Here is a 21001-nt window from a genome sequence, read left to right as displayed (position 1 = left end):
GTCGTTTCTCTCTGATTTTGCAGGTGCAAGTGGGTGGAGTTGGTGCGGCGCTACAGGCGACAGTGGAGACAGGTGGTCAGGGGTAGGTGCAGTAGTGGCATGGGCAATGGCGGCTGAAGGCAGTAGGCTAGGGTTTCAGAAAACTGAAATCCTAGTTTGACTATTGGAAATTTGGGTTGGGTCTGATTTGTTATTGGGCTTATTGGGCCGATTGCATTGGGTCATTTATTTTTTTTGTTTTGTTGGGTTTTGGGTGTTGTTTGGGTTTGGTAATGGGTTTATTGATTGGGTTAGTTGGGCCCCGGGCAAAATGGGCTTGTACAAAAGCTATTCAACACTTTATAAAAACATTGTTTATAAATGTTATATTATAAAATTTATATTATTTCTTTTATCTTATTTGCATGAAATAATAGCAATCGAAATATTATAAAAGGTTATAAAGTTGGTTTATCATTGAACACATAGTAAACTGCAAATTAGATTCATAAAAACTATTATAATTGAAGGATTATAAAGTTGATTTGTGCCTCAAATACTAGAATGCTAAGAATGATGTTTGGGAGAGAAAATAGATCAAAATTGTATTTTATAAATATATTAATATTATCATCACCATGCTGTTATTTTATTTGTCTCACAAATTATTTAAATTATTACATGTTTTTAGGAAATATTATGTGGTAGATGTTGATTATACAAATGCAAAAGGTTTTCTTGCAGTATATTACGGGGTACGATATCATTTGAAAGAACAGAGCTAGACACAAGTACCAAACAAGGCTCGCAAACTCTTTATTCAAAGCTTTGAAATGTGGTTGAGAGGATATTTGTTGTTTTAAAAAAATATTTCTCATATTAACAAACCACATCAATATAGTCTAAAAAACAATGTTCAATCGTTCTAACTTGTTGTATACTTCACAATTCCATTTATAGGTGGAATTGGAATTATCAATACTTTCAATGATACAAATAAAAAAAATGATCTGGATAATCTTAATGATGCATATTCAAATTTTGATTTAGATGATGAATGTTATACCCACGCCACATGGACACATGTCAACTATGTAGACAACATTAACCCTCTCATTTAGTCTACCTAAGAAGATGTCTCGCCGAACCATCCACTAAGATCAAAGGAGCACCAACCCTTTTGAAAGGCTAGCATCCTTTTTTTGGTGTGAACACATCCTTGAGGCCATTAGGACTTGCATGGGCGTATTAACCTTGTACTGATCGAATGAATAACATAATGGGCCTCCATCATGAATATACTTTATGTTCATGAATATCCTTTACACGTTTGGTGGGACTGAACATTTATCCTGCCATGTCATGCTAATGGACAAGAGGACCTCTCTTATAAATACTTTTCCACCACTCACTCCACCTTACCTCCTCCTTACTCCCCTCTATTGTTGTACCTTGTATCAACAATGAAGAAATAGATCAAGAACTAATAGATGATGATAAGAAGTATATGTTAAATGTTAGAAAAGGAATAACCCAAAAAATATGGAATGCTAGAGCAATAATAAAGTTGCATATGATGTTTAGTTTTCTTGTTCTTTTTTATCGGCAATCGTGCTGTTTGTTATTTTCTTGGACTAACATAACATGATTTGATTTTAATTTATGTCACTTGTTTAAATTTTTTTCTCAGGTGTTATTGATAACTATTTATAGTAATTAATACTTTTTAAACAATTTAAAATTTGTAAATGTGTAATTACAATTTATATTACTAAACAAGGCACAAATAATTACAATATAATTACACTCTACTAGCCAAATGCATCTAGAAAATTATAATTCTTTGCAATTACTAGAAGGTGACATTACTATCTTAATAATCACATTTTCATCTCATACCGCCGTGGCATCAAAATACACTTTACATGTATACGTGGAAATACCCTGTACATCGTGTGCCTATACTATGCATGAATGCAAAATTAATTAAAAAAAAGACATATCAATAGTTAAAGTAGGGCTTAAAGGTATTTTTGATTGTCGAACTTTTTCGAAAAAATCAATTAAGCCCTTGCAAACTTTTTGCACCCAACTGAGCCCTTAAACTAACAAAACTGACAAAATAAGTCATTTAACTAATGTTGACCGATACTTAGAAAAACAAATATCAATAGTTAAAGAAGGGTTTAATGGTATTTTTGGTCCTCAAACTTTTTCAAAAAAATCAATTAAGCCCCTGCAAACTTTTTGCACCCAATTGAGCCCATGAACTAACAAAATTGGCCAAATAGGCCTTTTGACTAATATCGACCGTTACAAAGTTGATGTGGCCATTAACAACGCTAACGTTGTGCTTCATGTTAGCGATAGTTGGTTATGTGGCAATACCACGTCAACTTCCATGTCAAGAAAAATAAAAAATTAAAAGGAATATTTAAACTTTTTAAAAGGAATAGTTGCTGATGACGTAGTACCAAGTTCATTTGTTTTGAAGCTTAAAATTTTTAAATTAAAAATAATATTTAAAAAATATGTTTTAAAATTTTATAAAATTTTAAAATATTATTAAAATTTATAAAATATTAAAAAATTTAAAAATTAAAAATTAATAAAACCATTTACAAGTTAATTCTATGTTTAAATTCATTCAAGTTTTTCTAAATTGTACAAAGTTTAAAAAATATTAAAATTAATCTTCTTTAAAAAAATTGATACGTGTATCAATGTTCTAATTCCATTCGTACATTTTAGAATGTATAAAATTAAAAAAATTCAGAAAATAAATAAAATAAATATTATTAATTGTTTGTGTAAAGTAGTTTTAAATGTACGAATAAATCCAATTTTTAAACCTTTTGGCTACACATGTGAAATAATAGATACACTGTTTTAATTGGATATATCCATACATTTAAAAATCTTAAGACGTATGATTAATAAAATTTAAATTATTTAAATTGATATATATATATATATATATTATTCATCCTAAGAGTTAGCAATAGAAAATATTGACACACATATCAATTTTTAAAGAAAATTAATTTCAGTATATTTGAAACTAATCATGAATGAATTTGGACATATTCATTAGGGACTTAAGTTTTAAATATTTTATTAAATTTTAATAGAGTTTTACACATTTATAAAAAAACTTAATTTTTTTAAATTTAAAAAATTTAAGTTTTGAAACGAATGAACTTGGACAACCATATGTTTAGGTTCATTCTAGTAAAATAAATTTAAATATTCCTTTTAATTTTTTATTTTATTTTTATTTTTGCTGACATTGTAGCTAACTATCGCTGACATAGAGCGCCAAGTTAATGTTGTTAACGGTCGTGTCAGCACTGTAAGGACCATAAAATAGATGAAACACCTATAATTATACAAAAAAAGGACAATTTTCCATAAAATAGGTAAATAGTTTTCCCTTTCATTTGACTGAAAAAACTATTATGATCTGTATTGAATCAAAATAGTAGAAATTAGATTGAGTGTTTCGATTGAATTTTTTATTCAACACAGAAAAACAAAAGATGGATTCAATGGAGAATCCAAGTATGTCTTATTTGTTGACAAATTTATGTTCAAAGACTTAAAAATCAAGTGGTTGGCGACAAATAAAAAAAGGGTAATCATTTTTGTTCCTAATCATTACATTTTCCAGTTCTTTCATGGTTCTTGAATAATTGGTTTCTCAATCCGATTCTTTTATCTAAATCGGCTTGTTTGTTCGCAATCCCTTTGTGGGTATTCCATAATTTTCTTTCTTATTACTGATTTACCTTGCAATCTCTTTTTATTTATTTTTAAAACAGATGGAACTAATATAAGAAAATTTTACATTCTCTGTTCTATTGCATTAGTTTTGGCTTTCTTTAATTTCATTTTAGATGGAATTATTTCACTTATTTTCTTTTATTGTATGTGTGAAATCTTGTATGGAAACTTGTAATCTATCACTCTATCATGAGTACTATTGTTGTTGTTGATATAGAATGGATTCAGGTTGTATACATATTCAGAAAATGAAAATCTTTCTTATTAGTGAATATTGGAACCAATCAAAAATTGCCAGAAACAAAGGCTACTCATTCTTATAATAGAAGGTAAGACTTAAGATCAAATTGTTAGAACGGATCGTAGATACTACATCCATCTCTGGAAAATTTCTTGTCACTTTCATTAGAAGTCCTCCTTAACTTGATTTCTTGATATGCTTCTTAACTTGGTTGAAAACAACTTTTAGTAACTGCCTTAAAAGAGTGCTGAAACTAGGGCATACTTTTTATTATCTTCTTTATGTTGGTTGATGTCACACAATATTTGTATTGAAGGAAGGAACTATATTGATTTGACATTGTGTTTGTTCTTGTAAATTTATATATATTTCTTGTGTTTGTATAAATGTATGAATATAAGTATATAAATTTTTATGGATTTAAATTTAAATTTTAATATGTCTGTCTGTTTACATGGCTGACATGGGTGGTATTATGTCATTTGTAATGCAATACTTAGGCTCTGTTTATTTGCCAGTAAAATATTTTTCGTAAAATATTTTTCTTATTTTATTGTGTTTGTTTGATGGAAAATAAATTACTTCAGAAAACATTTTCTAAACCAAGGGTAAATGAAATGGCTTTTTATGGAAAACGTCTTACCGATTTTATTTCGGTAAGACATTTTCCATTTTCCTCCACTCTATCACAACAGTCGTTCTCCTTCCTCTTTGTCGATCAGCCTCCGCCTCTCCTCCTCGTCTCTATTCGTTGGCCTCACCTCCGAATTTGAGTCTTATTATCTCGTCGTCCTTACCAAGTCTGCATTTTGAAGAAACTCCAAAATCTAGCTTTCCAATCCTATCAAGGTATATCACTATATTTTATTTTGACTACTCTGTAAATGAGCATTTGGAATTTCCTTCATGGGGTTTAACTTGTTGCTTTTGTCATTGTTGCTTTTCTCTTTGGCTATTTCCCTGATTATTTTTGTTCTTCAAAGTTATTGTATTTTGGTTACTCTGTAAATTCGTTGCTTTCTCCATGGCCACATGTGACGAGTTTCTCTTTTTCTCTTTCTATGTGATTTTTCAGGGTAAGCTGACCAAGATTTTAATTGGGGGTTTTGGTTGTTTTTCAAGCTTGGTTCTTGAATTAGCTTTTTTTGGTAATCTCTTGAATTAGCTTTTGTGTGTAAGGGAAAGCGTATTTGGTATATTTGGTTTTTGTTTTGTTAAAAGACTAGGATTTTTTGGAATTGGAATTTGTTTCTTGAATTGTTAAGAGATTGGGATTCAAGACCGATTGCCATTTTGGGTTTTTATTTAGTATATATATATCGGAAAATATTTTTCATTTTTTCATTTGTTTAATAGTCTGTTTCCAATTATTTTTTCATTTTCCGTTTGTTTTAAACTCTAAATGTTAACCTTTTGTTTTACCGGAGAAGAACAATAAGAATATTTTGTTGTAATGCAGCATGTTTGACACTATAAAATGCTAGTTCGTCTATCATTTTCTATTGTCTGAAGTCTGAACTTTTGGGGTAAATGTGAAGATTCTAACTGTGTAAAGTTTCATGTCTCTTGAAGCGCCATTGGCTCGCATGCATCTTGTGATGTATGCACTGTTGTAAGGCTTGAGTTAGCATCTTCCATCCTTTGCAGGCAATAGAAGTTTGTTTATACTATACTGCAGTGAGAAGAAACCTGTATATTTTTGCCTTTGTACTTCGATTCAGACATGCACACTCCGACTTGTTTGATACTCTCTAATTATGCTACCGTGTTATAGACCAATAAAGCTGTAAATTTGCTTTTAGTAATGTAATGTATCTATGCATGCATGACATGATGCAAACCTTGTAGGGCCACTACATTTTTTGTGCATATTATGATCTTTAAGCCTGATGCTTTGCATTCTTTGCTTTGAGATGAAAGCCATAAATTAGATGTTGGAAATGCTTAAGCCTGATAGATGCATTCATAACTTCTAAAAGTCCAGAAAACCTTTTTGTCCCATCATTTATCTGACATGACTTGTCTGATTGTCTCTCCACAAAATCAATGAAGATTTTTAGCAATTAATTATCTTATCATTGCTTGAGAAACTTTCATATATGTATGTATGCACTTTAGTCATGGTAACTTGCAGTTATTTCATGTAGCTTAGGAGTTCCAAATATTAAAATTTCAAAGTTGTGTTTCAAGAAATTTGTATAAAGCAAAGACCAGTGCGATATATTTATGGCGAGGGATAAATCCCTGCTTGATGTACTTTATTCATTGCACAATGAGGTATGGGGATATAAAGAGTTGAGACAATAAACTATTTTGCCTTCACTTATAGTTCTTTTGGTTCTTAAAGAAATACAGCAGTCTCATGAAGACATATTTACTATGTAATTTTGCCCGTTTCACGTTAGTAGCATATTCCCTCCTGGATGGCTTTACTAACTACTATTTTCTTAAAAGCCTTTCGTGAGTATTTGGTAGATAATTCATATATGAGGAGTTGTGCTTATATGTATAACAAAAGAAATACACAATACTTGTGCCGTGGTTGATAAATTCACCCTTAATTTACTTATATTTTATTTATCTTTGAGTTGGTTTGAAAGAAGCACAAAATTCAAGGAAGCAGCCAGCGATGATGTCTTAATATTTGGATCAATTTGCAGAATTTATGTCTTCTAAAGCAACCGAATAAACAGGTTTATTAAACATTGCAATTCATTCCATCATATATAAAACCAGAGATGGTCTACAAACAAATTATCAGAGCATGATAAACAGTATCTAATCAAAAAGCGCATGGACTTCACACATCACAAGTTTTAGTTTTGCCTCCAATATGCATTTCACGGTTCATGAGTTGTAACAAAGAGATCATCCGAAGAGGAATTCCCAAGGATGTATGGCAAGAAAGGAACTCTTCACACACTTCCTTCATTGTTGGTCGGGACTTCGGTTGTGGATTTAAGCAAGCGAATGCCAGTGTAGCAACATGAACAAGATTTTGTGTAACTAGTTGGCTTGTTGGAAGTGGTAAACGGTTGTCTAACACATCAACCAGCTTCATGTTTACCAAAGAAGTTGGTGATGACAACCATGATAACAGTTCTTCAGGATGCTTTCCCATTACTATTTCCAGTGCTACCACTCCAAAACTATAAACATCGCATTTTTCGGTGACAATCATTGTATAAGCAAGTTCTACATACACAAATTAGTAAGAAGAAATTCAATTATATGTTCAGAGAAAAGGTCAGTAAATCAAGTAAAAAAGAAAACGCCACCTGGAGCTACGTAGCCACAAGTTCCGACAATAATGGTCTGATTGGATGAATCAAGATCCAACATTCTAGCTGTTCCAAAGTCGGCCACAAAGGCCTCAAAACTTGAGTTTAAAAGAACATTGTTACTTGATATGTCTCGATGAACTATCGGAGGGCAGCAATCATGGTGCAAGTAAGACAAAGCATGTGCTATGCCTTTGATGATCTCTACTCTTTTCGTCCAATCCATTTCCACAGCATTCACTTCATCCCTTAGGTTGCAGAACAAACTCCCTTTTTCCATGTATTCATAGATCAAAAACATGGATCGTCGGTGTAGACAAAACCCGTGAAGCTTCACAATGTTTCGATGTCGTATTTCTGATAGAAACTTGATCTCGTTCCTGAAACTCCTGTCAAAAGTTGGATTTTCGGCTTCTAAATGATGAAGTTTCTTCAAAGCAACTACTTTACCACAAGGGAGTTCTGCTTTGTAAACACTACCATAACCACCAACTCCAATACAGTATCGGAAGTCGAAATCCTCTGTTGCTGCAACGATATCCTCGTATGCTATCTTTCCATCATAGTTCCATATGGAACACAAATCCCCATTCTTGGTTGGTTGTACGTTGACATGGTTATTCTTGAGCTTAAACCGTGAAAATAGCAAACATCCTAAAATGGAGATTGTGAATAAGATCGCAATAGGGAGGAATATTTTGATATAGTAAGGAATTCTGCTGCTGTTGGCTTTTTTGGTAACTGGAGTAGGACACATATAGGGTGATAAATCACTATTGCCTTCAAATGGATCGGGAAAAATCTTTTGACAACCATTTCCAGCGTCGACAATGTAGAGATGAGTAGCAGACAAGATAGGGATAGGACCTGAGAGTTGGTTGAAGCTAAGGTTTAGATTTGATAGATCAAAAAGCTTGCCAATTTCTTTTGGGATAGAACCTTTTAATAGATTAGAAGCAAGGCTTAAGTACTGCAACTTTGATAAACTACCAATACAAGAAGGGATTGAACCAGTCAATTTGTTTTGGGAGAGGTACAACGAAGCTAAATTTGCTAGATCACAAATTTCTTGGGGAATAGGACCTTTTAATAGATTAGAAGCAAGGCTTGAGTACTGCATCTTTGATAAACTACCAATACAAGAAGGGATTGAACCAGTCAATTTGTTTTGGGAGAGGTACAATGAAGTTAAATTTGCTAGATTACAAATTTCTTGGGGAATAGGACCTTTTAATAGATTAGAATCAAGTCTTAAGTACTGCATCTTTGATAAGCTACCAATACAAGAAGGGATTGAACCAGTCAATTTGTTTTGGGAGAGGTACAATGAAGTTAAATTTGCTAGATTACAAATTTCTTGGGGAATAAGACCTTCTAATAGATTAGAATCAAGGCTTAAGTACTGCATCTTTGATAAACTACCAACACAAGAAGGGATTGAACCTTGAAGTTGGTTATTATCAAGGTACAAAATTTCCAAATTGGTTAATTGGTACAGAGTAATTGGTATTGAATCGACAAGTCTACTGTTGTAGAGATCCAAACAAGTCAAATTTCTCAAATATCCAATTTCTAATGGGATAGATCCATTGATTTGGTTCCCCCAAAGGATCAGAGATTGGAGACTGGTTAATTGACCTAAAGCAGAAGGGATTGGACCAACAATTCTATTGTTGGAGAGACTCAAATAAGTCAAATTTCTCAAATATCCAATTTCTAATGGGATAGATCCATTGATTTGGTTCCCCGAAAGGATCAGAGATTGGAGATTGATTAATTGACCCAAAGCAGAAGGGATTGGACCAACAATTCCACATTGCCTTAAGTTTAAAGTCACGAGGTTCTCTAGATTCCCCAATTGTGGAGGGATGGAACCATTAATATTATCATTATTGGAAATGTCGAGAAAATTTAATTGGGTCAGCTTTCCTAAAGAAGGAGGTAACTCACCAGATAAACCACAATTAGACAAGTCAAGGTACTTCAATGCTGATAGATCACCTATCTGATGCGGGATTTTTCCTCTAAGTTGATGATTACTAAGATCAAGAAGGACAAGATTTGGAAATGAAGAGAAATTGAGTTTCCCAAATCTATCTCCAACCTCAATGTTGGGCGCATCAGATAAGTTAATTTGGGTGATGCTTTCAGCAGTGTTGCAGGTTATACCAGGCCACTGGCAACGTTGTGAAGTATTGCTGCTATGGTTACTCCACCACCTGCTTTCTAGCAGAGCTATGGCTTCGGACTCCAATGGCGATGGATATGCTGCTGTCACAGTTGTAGCAAAGGAAAGAAGGATGGTGGCCCACAGTACCCCTAGAATAACAGAAATGGTTAAGGATGGGGCCATGTTTAATCTGGTAAGGATTTAGTGGTAGCATATATGTTATGGTTTCCAAACTGATGAATTTAAAGGAACTCATCAAAGGATTCAAGGTCTTGTTGCAATAGTTGCAGGGGCCAGCTGTCGTCATTGCTTCAGTCCTTGTCATGGAACTTAATTCATCAAAGGATTCAAGGCCTTTTTCATGGAAATTTCTATGTTGTTAGTATCAATAATGCAAATATTATATTATGCAAATACTATATTATGCAAATACTTATTTATAAAAAAAAGTTATGGTCAAAAAATTTAAATATAACTTATTTATGTGTCCATACTATATGTTATAGAAAAAATATACTTATTTATAAAACAATTATAATTTTTTCCATGACTTATTTAAAAAAAACTTTTAAGATAAAAATATATATTATTTATAAGAAGTGTTTTGGAAGTTATTGGACACCTTATAAATATTTTTTATATAGTTGGTATATATTATAAATTTTATACTATTTTAAACCTAATTCATGTATTATAAAATGGTTATAATTTAAAAATTTTAAGTTGTGGCCTATTAGTCGAGTATTCACCTTTTCAAGGAATAGTCTAGGTCAAAATCTCATTGTTCAAAAAAAAATTGTTATAACTTAACATAAATCATTTTTCTTGTTATTTTTATTAGTAATCATATTATCGATTATTTTCTTGGACTAATATATTAAATATGATAGATTTTATTTTAATTTTTGTTCAGTCGTGATGGAATTTATTTTCCAAAGAATTGGGCTTTTAATGTGGCATTTACTTTATATATCGTCTTCAGTTTCTATATAAGAAATTTCTCACCCATTAAGACTCAAAAAGTCGAGACTTCAGACAAATTAATGGTGTTTTCTTTATTGATAGATTTTAATATGTTTATATAATATATTTTATTGGAGTTAATCCGATATCAATTCGGTCGGAAAAATTACTTAGAAATAAGTTTTTTAATAAAATAATGAATATTAATATAAGGTTAAAGTGTAAAAAACACCTTAGTAAAAAGTTAAAAAATCAATCAAGTTCATAACAGAAAAATTGACCCAATTGAGCATTCAATGAGAAAAAAATCAATTGGCTCCTTTCGCTAACGAAAACGGTTGTTGACTGATTTTATCAATATTGGTTGTTGATGTGGTTGGCGGAAGCTATGACAAGTTGACATGTGACATGCCATGTGGAAGTATGTTGATGTTGCTTGTCAAGTTATTAGAATATATTAAAAATGTAAAAGTTATAAAATTTATAAAATTTATTACAAATATAAAAAAAAATGTGAATAATTTTTAAAAAGTTCCGAAAAAATTATAAAGTATAACTTGACCTGCTATGATAGTTCCATTTGGTATTTCACTCAAATGTCTATAGAAATAGTCTCATGTATTGGTAGTGTAAATAATCTTTAGACTTACACAAACTCTCCTTATGTGTTAACCGTCATACTTTGATTCATCACCAAATGAATTCATATTGATAGGTGCTTAAAGTAATGTTTTAAATATGGTATGACATACGAAGGTGATGGAGTGGTTCAGAAAGGACTCATCACTCCAAGTGATATGAGGGGACATATCTTTTTTGCTCTTGACTTGTATAATTACACATCTTTTTATGAAGTCCGATAATCAGGGTTAATATAAAGAATTGCAAGTCTGACATGGTAAGCAAAGGTAGACACCACGCCATGCTTTTAACTTATTTGGGATATATAATGGAAAGATTGAATTACACATAAGTACTAAGTATTGAAAGTTTTTGTCGAAAAAATTTTAATTTCAACTTCACCAATAATTTGGGTCATAATGAAGTACTAAATTCTAGTCATTTTTTAATTGAAATAGATTATATTTATTACCAACATAAATGAAAGTCTAACGGGTGTCACACGAAAAAACACCCAGTCGTAGCATATACGTTATAGTTTCCAAACTGATGGATTTCTATAGGAGTCAATGTCTTTTTGCAATTGTTGTTATTGCTTCAGCCGATGTCATGGAACTTACTTTTTCATACGCGATACTTCTTTTTCATGGAAATTTCCATTTCGTGCCTGCATATTGATTAGAATAGATGAGATACATTTTTATGTTGTTATTAGTATCAATGATGCAATTACTAGGGGTGAGTGTTGGATCGAATCGAGTAAAATAATTTCAAGTTGACGAGTCTCACTTTATCATCCTAACTCAATTTGGAATTTTTTTTCAAATTGAGTCGAATGAAATGAAATTCGAGTCGAGCCAAATTGAGTGAAATTGTTTGAGTTAAATTAAAATTTTAAACATGTCACATTAAATCTTGCTACAATATAATGAATTTTATATTAAAACATACAAATTTAAAATCATATATATATTTAAAAACTCTTTTAATCAAAATTAGAAACTTTAGTGTTGACACCATTTTTTTGGATGAAAAACGGGGTTGACTTGGGTTTTGGAAAATGAAAACGAAAATGGGAGTCGCCACCGATCCTTTTTGATGAGGTGTGATCGGATCACCTCAAAAAGTGGTTGTTTTTAATAAATGATTTGATTTTATTAAAACAACAAGTTTGGTCCACGTTCAGAAAAACGGGTTCGGGAGTCGGTTACGCACGAGGACGGATTAGCACCCTCGATACGCCCAAAATTGGTACCTAGTTGATTATCTAATGTCTTGATGTCGAAAATTGAGAACTTGAAAAAAATTAAAAATACGATCCTTGTATTAAAATGAAAATTTTTGGGAAAAGAAGTATATTTTACGTTAATCGAGAAAGATAATCATATCCAGTAAGTTAGAATACAATGTCTCAAATTCCCGATACGTGAATGAAAAATGCTTCTTTAAAAGATATTTTAGCCATCTCGGATTTAAAAATGAGATCATGACCAGTAAGTTAGGATGCGGTTTTTAATCACGAGATCATTTAAAATTTGAGTTTAAAAGATTCGTGCATTTAGATTTATCGTGAAAATCGAAACCCAGTAAGTTAGGGTACGATCCTCTCGAATCTAAACACGAAATATTATTTATTCAAAAATTTTTTTGTTAAATCGAGTATAATAAAACACGAAAATCGTAACAAAAAATGCGAAAGCAAATTACATTATTGTTATGCATGGTAAAATCATAATGCACGCAAAAGTATTATAGCAACAATATAAAATAAAATCAAACCTATAACATCCAAACAAGTAAAATATAAAAACGAATAAAATTAAATCATTCATTCAAAATAATAATAAGAGTGTAAATGAATAAATAAATAAAGAAAATGAATAGAATTATAAAATGTAAAAAGATATATGTATGTACATATATAAAAATATGTAAGTATGTGTATATATATATATTTATAAAACTAAAAAATATGTACGTATAAATATATTATGTAAATGTATTCACTTGAATATATATATATATATATATATATATATATACTTTGAAATTATAAAATAAAACATATGCACTTGTTTTAAAAATATTATATAAATATATATATATATATATATATATATATATATATATATATATATATATGGAAGTAAGTATATACATATTCGTGAGAAAATATATAAATATACATATATATAAATATATATAAAATGAGTATTTATGTATGCATAGATAAAAATATATATAAGTATATATATACATATGTAAGCAATTACATGAAAATAATATATCACATATATCTAAGATTCATAAAATAAATATAAGTGTAAATATAATGATAGTCATAATAGTATTAATAATAATACTAAGGATAATAATAATAATAATAATAATAATAATAATAATAATAATAATAATAATAACAAAATAACCTAAATACAAACAGAGGGCTAGATTGAATTAAAAAAATAACATTTGGGTTCAAATTGCAAATAAAATAAAGGAGGAGGACGACAATGAACGTGCGAATAACAAGGAGGGACCAAATGGGAAATAATCCCGTCCCTCCAAAACGCACAGCCTCAGGGTGGACCAGATTGTAAAGCAAAATAGATTACAGGGAAAAATTTAAAAAAACAAAAGAACTTGATTGTAAGATCATTTAAAAGCGGAAGGGCTGAAAGTGAAATTAGCCCTTCCGCTCAAAAACACGCGGATCCTAGCCTGGAGCGGGTCAGGCAGATCGGGTCAGCTCCTAAACGGCGTCGTTTTGGCGCCTGGAGCTAGGGCCTAAAACGGCACCGTTTTATATGCCTTTATAAATCATAGTTTTTTTATTTAACTTCATTTTCAGCTCTTTCAAAGAAAAAAATTTCTCTTAAAAAAAATCCTCTCCCCCTCCAGTCCATAGCCCAGAATCCGGCGAGGAGAGTCGCCGTCGACGGCGTGAACGGTGGCCGGAAAATTCAGAAAAAAGGTTAAAATTTTTTTTATACTTTCCTCTTTATATATATTTTTTTAAATGTAAACTGTTTTCCTAGAAAATAAATAACAACAAAAAGATTTAAAAAAAGAAAAGAAATGCAAAACGAAAATCACCTTGAAACTTAAAATTTTTTATTGATATCTATTTTTTTGTTACAAAAACAGAAGAAGAGAACCCCTAAAATCTCGTAGAAAATATCGATAAACCGAGAGCCCCCTTTTCGTTCAAGAAATGGCTTTTTATATAGCCTTTTACACATATTTCGTTTCTATCTTTTTGCTCTATTGTTGCTGCTTGCGTGTGTGCTTCTTTGTTGCATGTAATTGTTGGCGGCAAGTGGGTGATGGGACAGTGGCAGGTGAACGGTGACATGCGGCGGTGGCAGTGGCTAGGAATAGGGTGCGGCGCCACTTGGTTAGGGGTTAGGGTTTTATTTTCTGATTTGTTTTTCTCTTTTTGGGCTAGGGTTAGGTCATTGGGCTTTGGGTTGCTGATTTTGGGGTATTGGGTTAGTGTTTAGGTGGGTTGAAATGGGTTAGGTCAAAATGGGCTTGTACAGCTGCCCCTCTTTGCTCGTTGTCGTGTAACGATAACATAGCAAAGACTAAGAAAGGCTCATTTTGCCCGGCCTCGCCGATTCTTGACTTCTCTTGACGCTTCTCTTCAAGTAGCTTTATTTCAATCCACTGTGTCTTGTTGCGTCGATTCACTCCACTGCACTTCAGAAAGATACGACTTGTAACTTCAATCCACTCTGTTGCAACTTCAGGGGGATGAGATTCGCAGTAAGATTCGTTATTGTTGATCTGCTCCACTAATGCCTAGGGGGACAGAATCTACAATCTTTGACCTACTCCACTACTGCTTAGGGTGACAGAACCTGCAATCTTCAACCTACTCCACTACTGCTTAGGGTGATAGGACTAATGGCTTAAATCTGTTTCTCCACTGTATTGGGAAGATAAGATTCACCATATTCGATCTGCTCCACTATTGCTTAGGGTGACAGAATCTACAATCTTCAACCTACTCCACTACTGCTTAGGGTGATAGGACTAATGGCTTAAATCTGCATCTCCACTGTATTGGGAAGATAAGATTCACCATCTTCGATCTCTTCCGCTGCCAAATACAGAAAGATAAGATCTGATATCTTTAATCTCCTCCGCTGCCAAATACAGGAAGACAAGATCTGCTATCTTCGATCTCCTCCGCTGCCAAATACAGTAAGACAAGATCTGCTATCCGCTGCCAAATATAGGAAGACAAGATCTGCTATCCTCGATCTCCTCCGCTGCCAAATACAGGAAGACAAGATCTGCTATCCTCGATCTCCTCCGCTGCCAAATACAGGAAGACAAGATCTGCTATCTTCGATCCCTCCACTGACAATTACAGGAAGACAAGATCTGCTATCTTCGATCTCCTCCGCTGCCAAATACAGGAAGATAAGATCTGCTATCTTCGATCTCCTCCGCGCCAAATACAGGAAGACAAGATCTGCTATCTTCGATCCCCTCCGCTGCCAAATACAGGAAGACAAGATCTGCTATCCTCGATCTCCTCCACTGCCAAATACAGGAAGACAAGATCTGCTATCTTCGATCTCTTCCGCTGCCAAATACAGGAAGATAAGTCTGCTATCTTCATTGATCTGTTCTCTGGGGAACATGACCTGTATGTTCTATTTTATGAACCTAATTGTGCCTAGTGATTAGGATGACATGATCAGAACGAATCAAATGCTCCTAACTAGATGTGTATGAATGCAAAATGTCATGAAAATGATTCCTTAATGCTTAGGTTATCATCACGCAAAAGCTTATTAAGTTTTTATCACTGGCGTGCTACAACGCCTTCTTGCTCAGCTGGCATATCCAAAGAAACACATCAAAGTTCAATCCACTAGGACATAAAATTTGTACCATCAATCTCCCACTGTAACTCAAGGGTAGAAAGATATGGCTTTTCTCAATCTTCTCCTATCGCAATTCAAGGATACAGAATGTGAAGCTCTTTGGTCCTTTACCTCATTCCCAAGGTGTCATACCAAATGCTTATGCACAATTGCAAAATTTTCTTCTACGAGAAAACCTTCTTACCACTCGGTGATCCTTGCTTGTTTGTTTATTGAAGCTTTTTCACCAACACGACATCTTGTCATTTTGTTCAATCAATGTTTGGACAACAAAATCTGAAAAGATAGTCTTTAACTTAGACTCTTCCTTCTTAGATATTTCACATTTTAAACTTGGTGTTTTCTAAACAATAGTCCTGTTTCAGGTTCCTATATTATTTAGAAACTTCTAGAGTAATATGCAAAACTTTTATTGTGAAAGTATCATCATTCCAATGCAACATACTTGCAAAAAAGAATATAACGATGGATGAAATAGAATTGGTTTGAGAGCAAGTTCGAATGAATTATCAAGGGTAGCAAGAATAAAAGAGTAATTGATTGGAACACGTATCTTGAAAAAGAATGAAGTATTCCAAGAACAATAACAAATTCAATATATAAATAGTATGAAGGTTAGGTGCCCCAGATATCTACAGGACTCTGTCGATGCCCCAAGATGTCGCCTTACCCTTTCAGGTATAGTAAGATCACTACATGCCCCAATCTGATCACTTCATGCCCCATTCTGATCAATATTTGAGCTGCCCTTCGGGTTTTCAACTCAAATCCCCTTTGGCCTAAGGTGCCCTTTGCGGGTTTTCCCTTTAGCCTCTCCATTTTTACTTTTTCATTTTTTTCATTTTTCATTTTTTCATTTTTTTCATCTCTTTTTTTTTTGACTCGAAGTGCCATTTGCAGGTTTTCACCTTGGTCCTTCCGAAGTGTTTCTTAACTGGATCCGAGTTTATAGGATTAGCAATCTCACTCAGGATCAGTGCTCCTCTAAAAAAGGTCTTCTTTACAACATAGGGACATCCCCGGTTTGGCATTCATTTCCCTTTAGAATCCTTTCGTTAAGGAAGAATCTTTTTCAACATTCAGCCCTCTCGTGGAATTCTCTGAGACGAGCCTGTTTATTATGGGCTCATATTATTTATTTATGGTACATCTGATCCTAATGAATAGCTTTTAACCCTTTTCTTAGGGCCAACTGATCATATCGCGATTGGATCCCTCCAACAAGCAATGAGGGGATTTTAATAGGTAAAACTACCTCAATCCTGTAAACCAAAAAGAGAGGTGTTGCCCCAATACAGATGTTCGACAAACAATGAGGGCAAATGGTAATTTCTCATGCCAGTCTTTGTTCACCTCTAGGTAATTCGGTGACAAAATGTGGTGTCTGCTTCTGAATTGATTTCAGACCTCAGTTATCGTGCTATCATTTAAGTTCAATGTATTTTCCAATACCATCCTCTCTGAAATTCTGTATCGGTATAGGATGATCTTGATCCATGAAGTAGCCTCTCAAAAAAATGAAGCAATGCCCATTAGAAGTCTTCGATAATGGTGATGTCCATGCCCCATTTTGCTCAAAATTTGAGTCGCCCTTTTTAGGGTTTTCAACTCAGATCCACCTTTGGTCAAAGCGCCCTTTGCGGGTTTTCGCCTTAACCTCTCCTTTTTCTTTTTCTTCTTTTTTTTTCTATGATTGATTTTTTTTATTTTTTTTGTTTTTGTTTTTGTTTTTGTTTTTTTTTTTTTAGTCTGACCTCATGCAATCAGGCAAGTCCTGGTCATGCTTTTCGACCAGAATTAATGTTATTCTAAAGTCTTTCACATAAGATCTTCCACTTTCATCTTGTATGTGAAAAATCTTTTTTGGTACCAGATTTCTTTCATAGAGCCCTTTTGGGGACGCAACTACGACAAAAAACTTTGGATCTTCCTCTTTAATCCAATAACATCTTGAAAGGATGGAAACTCGACTTCAAATGGGCAAAGCTATGCTGACTCAACGAGAGAGGCATTGCCCCGGCAAAGAATTGCATAGTTCACACTATAAATTTCTGACTTCGTGCTGTTGTGCAGGTTTTATTATAAGAATCGAGGCATACCCTGGTATGATCATACAAAGACATCTTTGAACTCTAGAGGTAACTCAACAAGGTCTTGCTTCGTCTCTGTGGTCAGGTCAATTCTAGTCTTCATCAAGCTCACAATTTCTAATGATTCCTTGAGAGGTAGGATCTGTTTATCCTCTTGTTCTACCATCCTCAAAAAGTTTGGAGATAAGCTACGATCTATGTCATTTTCAAAGTCGTAAGATCCCTCTAAACACATGTCTCGCTCAAAAGGAGATTCTAAGTCTGTAGCAGTGTCATTCATGTCGTTGATATCCAGTGACCTATTGTAGGTACAAAAGAATATACAAAGAATATATAAAGTTATGTACAATATGATTATGAATGCAAGATTGATTTGGAAAAAAAATCTAAAAGAATAAAATTTGGAAGAAAATTGAAAAGAATGAAAGAATCAAAGATACTTATTCGTAAAGAATAAAAGAATATTGGCTAAAAAAAGATCGAAAAGATGCATTTTATTGAAATAATGATGTTCAGACATGAGCCTATTTCACAAAAGAGTTCTTGTTGCCTCTAGGCTGAAAGCAACAGTGTGTTCTGAATATTACTCTAGGTAGGCTACAAAGATTTCTTCTACAGTCCGATTATTTAGAACACTCCCAAGTTTATAAGGGCGAACATCTAATAAGATCTCTTCTCCGGTTGCTTCTTCGTATTCGGCACTGATGTGAACGTTTCCCAACATCTCTTCATTCATTGCAGTCACTCCACTATCAATCATGATTGGGTAGCGGATCCCCTACTACGTTTGTTCCTGACGGATCGCCAAATTTTATGATCCCCATCTTAATAAATCTCTCAATTAACTTCTTGAACGTAGTACAATTTTCAATCGAGTGCTCCGTAATTCCCGCATGATACTCGCATTGGGCATTCGCGTTGTACCATTTAGGATATGGAGGTTGCATGGGTTTTGGATAAGAGGGAGATACCATATGTGCGTCATATAAGTTTTGGTACAGCTCTCTATATGTCATTGGGATTGGTGTAAATTGGGGTTTTTCTTCATTTGACCTTGGATTGGATTCTTGCCTTAAAGAACCTTGACGGTTAGTAGTTATTGCTCTTGCTTGTCCCACCATGGTTGGTTTAGAATATCCCTTATTAAACACGGTTGCATTGTTTATCTCGTGCTCTTTCTTCCTTGGAGCCGACCTCTAGGCGCTTTCTCCCGCTTCTATCTTGCTGCACCTTATGGCGTTCTCTATCATTTCTCCAGACATCACTATGTCTGAAAAGCTTTTAGTGGCACTGCCCAACATGTGATTGAGAAATGGAGCTTTTAAGGTATTGATAAAAAGCATGCCTATCTCCTTCTCTAAAAGTGGTGGTTGAACTTGCGCTGCCACCTCCCTCTATCTCCGAGCATACTGTCGGAAACTCTCATTAGTCATCTTTTCCATGTTTTGCAATACAATTCGATCGGGTGCTATATCCATCACATGTCTGTACTGCTTTACAAAGGCCTGCGCCAAATCTTTCCAGGAGTGGATTTCAGTTCGACTCAATTGATTGTACCATCTAGACGCTGACCCGATCAAACTGTCCTGAAAGAAGTGAATCAACAGTTGATCATTGTTGATGTTCCCGGTCATCCTTCGGCAAAACATAGTAATATGAGCTTCAGGACAACTTGTACCGTCATATTTCTCAAACTCCGGCATCTTAAATTTGGGAGGGAGAACCAAATCGAGTACCAAGCTCAAATCTTTAGCATCCATTCCTCGATGGTAATCAGCACTTTCCATGGCTTTAAACTTTTCTTCTAGCGATTTACACCGGTCCTCTAATTGCTTCGACAGATCCATTTTCGCTTTCTCCACCTCTGCCACATCATCGAGATCAGGAACCATGAGATTGGTAGGATTCTCTCCGGGATTATTACCTACTCCGATTTGAAAGTTCATTGGCATTGAAGGACCCATCTGAAACTACTGGGGTCTGATCGTAACAGAGGATTTTTGTGGGTACTGCTCAACTTGAGTATGCGCGTACAGAGGAGTAAAGCCTAGAGGGTAAAGGGGTTCATCATTATTTCCCTCTTCATCATTAACTACAGGGTCTTTTCCCTTGTCATTTCCTCCTTTCAACAATTGTGTTAACGTTGCCATCATGTCATTCTGAGATTTCCGCATCTTTTCTGCCATATCTCGCTGAATCTTTTCCAGACGCTCTTGCATCTGATCTTGCATATCTCTTTGGAGCTGTTCAAGTTTTTCTAATCTTTGATCCATGCTCTTCAATTTCGTTCGAGTTTCGTAAGGGTGTTGGTTTTCCAGATTAACTGAAATAATTTAATTTAATTAGGGTCACTTCGTGAAAATCTAATGCATATGATGCAATGTAATGCAAATGCATGAAATGAATGCAAAAAAGAGACGTTGATTTTTTATTCAATTCTATTAGAAGAAATTTACTAGAAAACAAATATCTTTTCATAAAGCAGATATATATATATATACGATTTTGCCCTTATATTCCAAGTCAACGATCCTTTTCTTCATTCGAGCGTTAAGATAAATCTCACGAACTCTTCGAAAGGAATGTCTCTTCTATCTCCCTTTTGCTTGATCCGGGCCTCGACTCGTTGCTCGCTTGTCCTTGTGATGCTCATGGCTTCTCTTTAAGAAAGTTTAGCGGCTCTCGAATAATCTTTGTCATCTTGAATCCTCAGGCAACGGAGCAATAGTCGTGTAGTCCTCTATTTAACTATTATCCTTCTTTTGTTGTGTTTTCTCGGAACCTATTCGGACAACCGTATTATTACCCACTTTATCAAGAAACTCATTTCCTTATGACAAGCTCTCTATTTAACAACCGAACGTGAACCAACATCTCTTTTTATGATGAAAATGCAATGCAATCATAACAAAAAAGACAACAGGTTAGTATAAAACAAAAGCAAGCAGGAATAAATATAATACCTATTCGGG

At 33.8% G+C, this 21001-nt stretch overlaps 1 protein-coding gene and 1 long non-coding RNA gene across 6 annotated transcripts in view; one reads left to right on the top strand and one right to left on the bottom strand.

The window, feature by feature from the left end:
• LOC105798217 (probable leucine-rich repeat receptor-like protein kinase At1g35710) overlaps nt 1-9687 on the bottom strand; it is a 77680-nt gene extending 67993 nt beyond the window's left edge. The window contains exons 1-3 of one of the 5 annotated variants that reach the window (XM_052620871.1): nt 9235-9682; nt 7282-7938; nt 6698-7198 (exon numbers count right to left, since the gene is read on the bottom strand). In XM_052620871.1, coding sequence (XP_052476831.1) covers nt 6804-7198; nt 7282-7938; nt 9235-9637 — 1455 coding nt within the window. In that variant the 5' untranslated portion in view covers nt 9638-9682 and the 3' untranslated portion in view covers nt 6698-6803. Of the gene's footprint in view, nt 1-6697; nt 7199-7281 lie in introns of those variants that run through there. The other 4 variants (XM_052620869.1, XM_052620868.1, XM_052620867.1 and 1 more) reach the window with 4 other exon arrangements.
• On the top strand, nt 4623-5856 carry LOC105784774 (uncharacterized). The gene is made up of 2 exons (XR_001130696.2): nt 4623-4852; nt 5079-5856. It is a non-coding gene; the product is annotated as an uncharacterized LOC105784774 (long non-coding RNA).
• Nucleotides 9688-21001: the final 11314 nt, after the last annotated feature.

Source organism: Gossypium raimondii, chromosome 9 (assembly GCF_025698545.1).
Source record: "Gossypium raimondii isolate GPD5lz chromosome 9, ASM2569854v1, whole genome shotgun sequence".
NCBI lineage: Eukaryota > Viridiplantae > Streptophyta > Magnoliopsida > Malvales > Malvaceae > Gossypium > Gossypium raimondii.
This window is presented reverse-complemented; position numbering and strand designations above follow the sequence as displayed.